Source organism: Panthera pardus, unplaced genomic scaffold (assembly GCF_024362965.1).
Source record: "Panthera pardus isolate Hobbes unplaced genomic scaffold, ASM2436296v1 HiC_scaffold_20, whole genome shotgun sequence".
Taxonomy (NCBI): domain Eukaryota; kingdom Metazoa; phylum Chordata; class Mammalia; order Carnivora; family Felidae; genus Panthera; species Panthera pardus.
Window position 1 is genome coordinate 86,250,546 of NW_026526766.1, and position 8,830 is coordinate 86,259,375.

General features: G+C 52.5%; 1 protein-coding gene across 1 annotated transcript; it reads left to right on the plus strand.

Moving 5' to 3' along the window:
- The first annotated feature begins 4,487 nt into the window (after positions 1-4,487).
- On the plus strand, positions 4,488-8,441 carry LOC109250089 (neutrophil gelatinase-associated lipocalin-like). The gene is made up of 7 exons (XM_019420988.2): positions 4,488-4,723; positions 5,243-5,379; positions 6,771-6,850; positions 6,994-7,113; positions 7,333-7,434; positions 8,092-8,122; positions 8,296-8,441. Exons 1-6 carry the CDS (start codon positions 4,586-4,588, stop codon positions 8,109-8,111), a joined length of 597 nt encoding a protein of 198 aa, XP_019276533.1. The 5' UTR covers positions 4,488-4,585; the 3' UTR covers positions 8,112-8,122; positions 8,296-8,441.
- Positions 8,442-8,830: the final 389 nt, after the last annotated feature.

An 8,830-nucleotide genomic window follows, 5' to 3' on the forward strand; every position in this document is an offset into this window, starting at 1 on the left:
CGACAAAACAGCCAGAGCGGCCACCTGTGGTGACCCAGGCGAAGCTTCTACCTACACTATGACTCTTGCGCCCCACAGGGAAGCCTCCCCGCCCCGGTACACAAACAATGAAAGAAGTTGGGCCTCGACAGAAGGGGGCACACTAAGCAAAGAGGGATGGTGGGTCATGCCAAATGGACACATCTTTGTCCTGTCATCTATGGGAAAACACCTAGTCAAGGAATATCACCAACTCACACACCTAGGGAAAACTGCACTAGAGGCCCTCCTCAAAAAGAACTACTATATCAGCCAGCTGCTGGTATTATGCCAGGCGTCAGTGAATAATGTGTAACATGTGCCAAAAACAATGCTTGGTCTGCCCCATGGCCCCTGCCTGGCACGCAAAAGATGGGGGTCACCCCTTTCAAAGACTTAGAGGTGGACTTTACTGACATACAACCAGATAAAGGGTTCAGGTACCTCCTTGTAATAATCTGCACATATTCAGGATGGGTCGTCGCATTCCTGACCAGAATGGAATGAAGCCGCGAGGTGGCCAAAGCTCTTCTATGGGAGATTGCGCCTCGATTTGGTCTACCCTTAACCATACACAGTGATAACAGGCCTGCATTTGTGGCAGACATTATACAAACCCTAACAAAGTCCCTCAACATTACCTGGAAACTGCACACTGCTTACTGACCCCAGAGCTCAGGGAAAGTAGAGTGGATGAATCGCACCCTCAAGGAAACCCTGGCTAAGTTCCACCAAGAGACTAATCTCCCATGGCCAGATTTACTGCCGCTGGCCCTCCTGTGTGCCTGATGCACACCTGGGGCACTAAGATTCTCCTCTTTTGAGTTATTTTATGAGCGACCCCCTCCCCATGTTTAGGAAAACTCCCAGGATACCTACACCAGATTGGAGACAAAAGAATAAGAGAATAGCTCCAGACCTTGGGGGCAGTCCTAAATAAGTTACAGAGATACACCATAGAGAGGGCCCCAATTTCCTTAGGGACCCCCGTTCACCTCTTTCAACCAGGAGACTCTGTGTGCACAGATTGGAAGAGGGAAACTCTTAGACCACGGTGGACTGGGCTCATACTGTCATTCTAACAACTCCTACAGCCTTAAAGTTTCAGGTATTGCCCCATGGGTCCATCACTCCAGAATTAAGAAGGCCAACTCAGAAGAACCCACAACCTGGTGAAGTGATCCAGATCCAGTCAACCTACTTAAACTGACCCTCAAAAGGGAAATTGGCCCCTGAGACCTCCAGCCCTGCTCCAGCCACACCCGGAAGATGGCTGGCCTGCGCATGGCAGAAGCTTGAGGAATCAACATGTGAACCTAGCTGGGGGGTTTGGATGCAACTCTGCTAGCCCTTGCCCCTTACTAGTGTCATAGCCCTGATCTTACTTCTTACTGTTGGGCTGATAGAGACTGCACTAACAAGGTGGACATGGGACAAAAGATGCATGCCAGGGGCGCCTGGATGGTTCAGTTGGTTAAGTAGCTGACCTCAGCTCAGGTCATGATCTCACGGTTCATGAGTTTGAGCCCCACAACAGGCTCTGTGCTGACAGCTCAGAGCCTGGAGTCTACTTTGGATTCTGTGTCTCTGTCTCTCTCTGCCCCCCCGCCCCCCGCTCATGCTCTCTCTCAAAAATAAATAAACATTAAAAAATTAAAAAAAAAAAAGATCCATGCCGGGACTCACATACCTCCTCTGGATGGGAGGGGCATTAAGTATTGCCTGTATATTATGATAACCTCTCACCCTCACAACTGCCGCTTACCCACTTTGCCCCCAGGATTGTTATATAAAAATAAGGGGGTCAAGGGCGTTCAGCACCTTCACCTCCCTCCACAAAGATTGCTACAAGGGAAAAACACCCACTCTCTGTCAGTCACCCAGTGCCCCAAGGACTAAGTATTGGACCGTAGAGATAACCCAAAATGTCAGGGACCCATGTCACAACAAGGGCCTCCAGAGAGGGAAGCGAGCTTGCTACACTTACCTTCCTCAATGAGGGATCTCAGACGGAGGAGGGATGCCAGACAGGGCCCTTCAAAAAGTTATAAAGGATACCCAGGACAGGGTAATATAAGCCATAAAGGTGACCACTCCCCTGACAGCCTACCAAGGTTTGACCTTTCAGCCCTCAATCAGATGCTTACCAATTCCCCACTCCAGCGTTGGGCCAACACTACTCTACAACTCCTCCATAAAATAGATAATCACACCCAAACCTGCTGGATGTGCTTGCCGCTCAGCCGGAGGGCTTACTTAGCCACTCCTATCCCTTTGACCTCTAATTCAGCCTACCGATGCTTAGAGGCCAACTGGACTCAGATGTTATTTCCTCTTCCTTACCCCAGAGATATCCGTGTACACTGAAGATCAGCTCCTAACAGCCTTTAGCCCCAAGTTCCTGGCTAAACGGGCAATCCTGCTACCCGTTCTGGTAGGCGCAGGAATTGCGACAGGAATAGGAACCAGAATAAGGGGCACAGGTTCATCCGTAGGACTGTACCATAGACTATCTCAAGAGATAAATGAAGACATGGAACGGGTGGCAGATTCTCTGGTAAACTTACAAAGCCAAATAAACTTTCTGGCGGCAGTGACCCTCCAAAATAGGCAAGCCCTCGACCTCCTCACTTTAGAAAAAGGAGGGACTTGCATCTTTCTGGGGGAAGAATGTTGCTATTTCATAAACCAGTCAGGAATAGTTACAACTAAGGTTCAGGAACTCAAGGAAAGAATTCAACATAGACAACAGAAAAGTATCAATCAATGGAAAGGATGGGATCTCACGGATTGGGCATCCTGGCTTCCTGCCCTGGCGGGGCCCCTCCTCTCCATAATTTTACTTGTATCCATCGGCCCCTGTATACTGAATGCTGTGGTACATTTTATTGAAAACACTGTTGCTCACCAAACTACTGCACACATCTTAGCCTTCTAAGAGTACCAACCTGTAAAACTGAAAGGTGATGCCTACTAAAAGTTTTTTTTTAAAGGCATCAAGGGGGGAATGTTGGAGAAGTGAATAAAGTATGCCAAAGATGGCCAATGGAGCGAAAACAAACTCTGGTCTCTAGCTTACAGACCCCTCCTCCCGGTTCTTCTTCTTTCGTTTACTGTGTGCAAAACACCCCCCCCCACACACACACACACAAATATGGAGGCTGATAACTATAAATTGCCCTCCCCACTGGCATTCAGGGCTCAGATCTTTGGAGGAACAGTCTCCTCCGAGACCGCAGTTGTTAAATAAATCTTTGATCCACCAAGATCTCCGAGTGCCACTTGGTTTTTCCACCAGCGTTCCAGCCTGGTTCTGTAACAATATACCATGGGGTTGGGGGAGATAAAGTTAAGAGGAAGTTTCTAGAGGGATTTTCATATGTTCAAGAAGACTCGCACATTACTAGAGGCCTAACTGTTGTCAGGCTAAAGTTGTTTTCACCTCTAGCAAAGCATTAACATTAAGACAGTAAGGAGTTCCTGGAGAAATGGGATACTCTATATTTTCTTAAAGAATTGTCAATAGGTAATAATGAAATTTAATGCCATGTGCCATTTCCTTCTTGCCTTTGTTGCCCATATCACTGGTGGGGGAGGAGGGGTGACAATAGGGCTCCTGGAAACCAAATATAGGCTTCTGGAGATTAGGCTTTTGATAAGATTCCCTTTTTCTCCTAATTTACTAGGACATAGGTACACTGATGGAGACTCACATCCTGCCAGATTGTGATCTCCATCAGTTAACCATTTGTATTCTTTCCTTTCCTTTGTTCTTGGGCAGCCTGGGGTGCCTGAGGAATATCACACAGATCCCACCTGGAGCTCAGGGAGCATGCTGGCATGTGCTCTGCCCTCAGCCTGCCTTGTGCTCCCTCATCAGGAACACTCTCCAGTCCACCTTTGGAGATGGGGGAGGGGAAGGGTGTCTCACCCTGTGCCAGGGCCTGGTTGGGTCCCTATGGGGGACAGTGTCTGGGCTCCAAGAGCAGCACAGGGTACACTCTGTCTTTCCCTGCCGGGAACCTCCTCTTTCACCTCCCCTCCTTTCCTTGTCCCTTTGGAGAACCACAAAGCAGCATGGGCTCTGTTGATATGAGGCATTCTCCGCTTTCATCAGATACAAAAAAGGGGTACCACCCCAGTTACCCCACCCTGCACTTGGCCCCAACTGAGAGGCTTCTGGAGGTCAGAGATGACAGCCGGTCCAGATCAGAGACCCTTGTCCTCACACAGTACTAACCAGAGAGAAGAGAGTGTGGAGGGTTTCAGTGTCCTTGCCAGAGATGTGAAGATATGGGGAAGGCATCCTCCAGCCTCCTGGACCTTCCTGCCCCTCATCTTGCATAATCCTGACCTGGGGGAAGGGCAGAAAGCTTGCCATGATCTTCAGCATGAGTTGCTGACAATTGCCTCACCCTTCCTGGATTTGGTAAAGGATAAGTCATTCCACCCTGGGGTGAGCCATTGGCCACAGAGACCATAAATAGCATCCCCCCAGAAGCCTCCTCACTCACCTCCTCTTTCAGCTGATATCCGGAGTGGTGCCAGCTTCCTTGGCCCTGAAGTCATGGCCTTAGGTCTCCTGTGGCTGGGCCTTGTCTTGCTGGGGGCCTTGCAGACCCAGGCCCAGGACTCCACCCCAAACCTGATCCCAGCCCCGCCTCTGCGCAGGGTCCCTCTGCAGCCTGACTTCCAGGATGAGCAGGTAAGGGGCACGAGGGGCAGCTGCAGGCAGGCCCTGAGAAGAGTGTGAACAGAGGGGAGGAGAGGCAGGATGGGCTCAGGCTTTAGCTCAGTCTACCCTCGGGTCCCCTGATGGAAGGCACACCCCATGACCCCATCCCCACCCAACCTTGCTGACAAGAGGGTCAGCTGAGCACAACTATGTTGGTCCACACTCTCTTCCATAATCCCCGCAGTCCATGCAAGATGGGATCATCTTCAGGGCCTCTACATGATGAAGAAACTGAGGCTCAGGGATGCCATCTGGCCACTTGCCAAGTGTCACCCTGTCCCTGACACACTAAGAGCTCTCCCCTGGCCAGATAGCTCCAGCTCCAGCTAGCTTCTTCAGCCCAGCCTGTGTGGCCAGTCTGGGTCCCAGCAGCCCAGTTAGAGGGGCTTCTGGTTGAGGCCTAGGCTGCCTAGAGATGCCTACAGGGATGGAGCAGGAGGGCCCCCTGGGGCTGCTCCTGGCTCTGCCTATCATCAGCCCCCATTGTAGTTCCAGGGAAAATGGTATGTCTTAGGACTGGCAGGGAATGAATTTAATAAAGAAAAACACGGCCAGTTTAAGATTTACTCCACCACTTACGAGCTAAATGAAGACAACAGCTACAATGCCACCTCTACCCTGGCCTGGTGAGTACCACCACCTCCTACAGGAACATGGGGGGCCTATAGGGCTGCCGTGGGGGTCCAGGAGGCAGACTGATGACATAGCTGAGCGGCAACCAAAGCTGAAAGATGATCATTCATCCTACCGCTGGGTACTGGATCCCTGTATTTATATCTTCTCTCATTCACTAGATCAACATTTCGTGGTCACTTCAGCACAGACACACGACAGTTCTGCGGATGGACACAGACTGTCATCAGGAAACAAGAGAAAGAAAGAATAGGTGTCTTAGAATGGGAGGAGGGTCACTGGATCCAGCCTGGGATCCCACCTAGGGCTTTGTCAAGAGCTTCCAGGGAGGTGGTCTGTGGGATGGGCCTTGAGGAACCAACCTGCGTCAGAAGGAGGCCTGGGACCTTCATGGCAGGACTGCTGGACTGAGTCAGAGAGAGCCACTTCAAGAAACAGCAGGCCATTGCATGGCTGCCCTGAGCAGGAGCTGATGAGTGGTCTGGAGAGGAGGGTGACCACAGTGGCGGGGGTGTCAGGTACTGGTGAGGAGCGGGTGTGGCTGCAGCAGGAAGAGGAATGATGGTGTGCAGCCCAGGAGGCTGATCAGTCATAGGTGGAAGATGACCAGATCAGGGGCAGATTAGGACCTAGAGAGGGGAGTCAAGGATTATGCAGCACCCCTGGGTTTCTGGCTCTGGCACTTGGGGATGGGGCTAGAGCCTCTGTCATGGAAGGAGCAGAAGAAGGGCAGGTGTGGAGAGATTGGCTCTGAGGTGCCAGGGGAGATGGGATGCAGGTGAGAGGTTAGGTTTGGTCCAACAGCTAAGGGAGTCTTGGCATCCAGCAGACTGGAGTCTCAATGGTGATTCCCCCAGGAGAGTTTAAAGCAGGAGCCCACAAGATAAGAATAGGGGACAGGGGAGCCTGGGTGGCTCAGTTGTTTAAGAGTATGACATTGTCTCAGGTCATGATCATGGCTTGTGGGTCTGAGCTCCACGTTGGACTCTGTGCTGACAGCTCAGAGCCTGGAACCTGCTTTGGATTCTGTTTCCCCCTCTCTCTGCCCTTCCCTGCTCATGCACGTGCACTCTCTCTCAAAAACTAATGAAAATCTAAAAAAAAAAAAAAAAAAAAAAAAAAAAAGAATAGGGGACAAATGCCTTGGTTGGCGGGGACAGTATGGTGGGAAGACTACCAAGGGGAAACAGCTCCAAAGAAAGAAGGACAGGAGGTGTGGAGGGAGAGTCTGAGCAGGTCAGGTGGGTAAGAGCACAGTAGTCAAGGACAGGCAGGGATGGGTCAGTGGGGAACAGCCAGGCACATCTCTGGGGTGGGGTGCAAGCCTACTGCTGTGGGAGGGTGGGCTATCACCCTCTCACCCACCCATCTTTTGCTTCCACAGGAACCAGACCTGTGACCACTGGCTCAGAACTTTCATCCCAACTTTGTGGCGAGGCCAATTCACCCTGGGCAACATTGAGCGTGAGTCCTGAATGGGGTGGGTCCTCAGGGGCATGAACCTCCCTGTTACCCCACACAGAAGCAATCCTGTGGAGACGGGAGAAGAATCAATAGCTCCCTCTGCCCAGTTAGGGCAGACTGAGATCTCACCATCCACCATACAGGATACACTGGAATCCAGAGGTACATTTTACGAGTGGCAGCCACAGACTACGTCCAGTTTGCCATGGTGTTCTTCAAGAAAATTTACAAACACCAGGAGTACTTCAAGATCACCCTTTATGGTGAGTCTTGCCCCTCCTGGAACCAGGATCTTGGTCATGTTGGAGGAGAAGAGGTCCGTGACACCCAGCCCCCAATGTGCCCTTCACCCCAGATCTGGGAGGCAGGAGAGGGGTCTTTCCACAGAACCCCTCAGGAGGAAGGGGTCTGAGGCATGGTTCATGGGTTCCACAATATTTATGGAGCTTTCACCAGCCATTCACCAGCCATCCTGGCCACAGGGAGGACCAAGATGCTGACCCCTGAGCTGAAGGAAAACTTCATCACCTTCGCCAAATCCTTGGGCCTCACAGATCACCACATAATCTTCGCTATCCCCATTGGTAATCACCAGGTGGAGAGAGGAGAGGGCCGTATGGGAACTGTCCAGGCCTGATGTTGCCTCACTATGGAAGGGGGGAGAGGAGGGATGCAGACCCCTGCCATGGTCACTGGAGTCTCAGGATCCACTTTGGTTTCAGGAAGACCCTGCCACAATCAGGGTTCTGGGCCCCTAGTGTTCCTCCCTCACCCTAGCTTGGGCCTGCCCACATGAGAATTGCAGGCATGGGGCGAAGCTTCCTCAGTCTCCTTGCCTGGCCACCTCCCCCTTTGCCCTGGGGCTGCCTCACTACCTACTTGGGAGGAGCCCTTGTCTTCAGGCAGCCTGGCCTGGGCAGGTGCTTCCCAAAGCCTGAGGGTCTGTCAGGACTCAGCAGGTAAACAGGCAGAAGGCTTGGTGCCCAAGCAGGAACTTGGCTGGGCCTCACCTTCCTCCTTTGAAGAACGGGTGTCACCCAGGTCTGCTTGTCCTCAGGCCTCTCCCCCAGTCCCTGCTCCATCATCCAGCCTTCTGCTGTACCATCCACGAAGGGAACCCCCAGAGCTTCTGTGGCTAGACTAGGCTGAGGCCCAGGGTAGCCCAGGGGCAGTGCAGGGGTCCTGGAGGTCAGGGATCCCACACACACCCCCGCCCATGCTGACCACTCTGTCCCACACAGATGAGTGCATGGATGAGTGAGCAAGTGTGTGGTAAGTATGGTTGGAGTGGGGGCTGATGGGAGCCAGGGTGCAGCTGGGAGGGGGTCCCAGGTCTGCCTTTGTCCAACCTTCCCAGCACTGCTGTCCTCTTTATTGCCCTGACTCCCTCTCTGGTGCCCTCTGGCTCTCTCCACCACATCCTCTTCACGTTGACCTCTGCCCAGGGCAGTGCCCAGCTGTCACCACCAACCTGGACACCACTGAGAGAGCCAGGAGACCCTTCTCAATGCACAGCCCACCAGCTGCTCCCCAGGCTGACCTGCTCATGAACCCCCTCCCTTCTTGCTAAATAAACACATGTCCCCTGGTCCTCACTCTGTGCTCCTTGACCTCTGGGCTCTCTGAGAGGGAAAAAAATCAAAGGGCAGGCTCCTATTAGCATCACTCCCAGGAAACGTGGTCCCCAGCAAGGGATGGAGGCCACAGAAGCAGTGTCCAGCTCTGACTGAATACTTCTAGCTCCCAACTCCAGGACCAGCCCCAGACCAGCAGCTGCCCTCACTTGCCCCTGCCTCCTAGCATACTGAGGGGGCACATCTCACACTCGCGTCCAGCCATCTGCAGCAAGCCCAATGGCAAAGGCCCAGCCAGGGCCAGGCAGCTGGAGAGGGTTGGGGGGTCAATGTGCTGTCACCCCCACTTCACCAGTGATGAAGTTTTAGGGCTATGGTGCAGGGTCTGGAGCAAAGGACAGAGAAA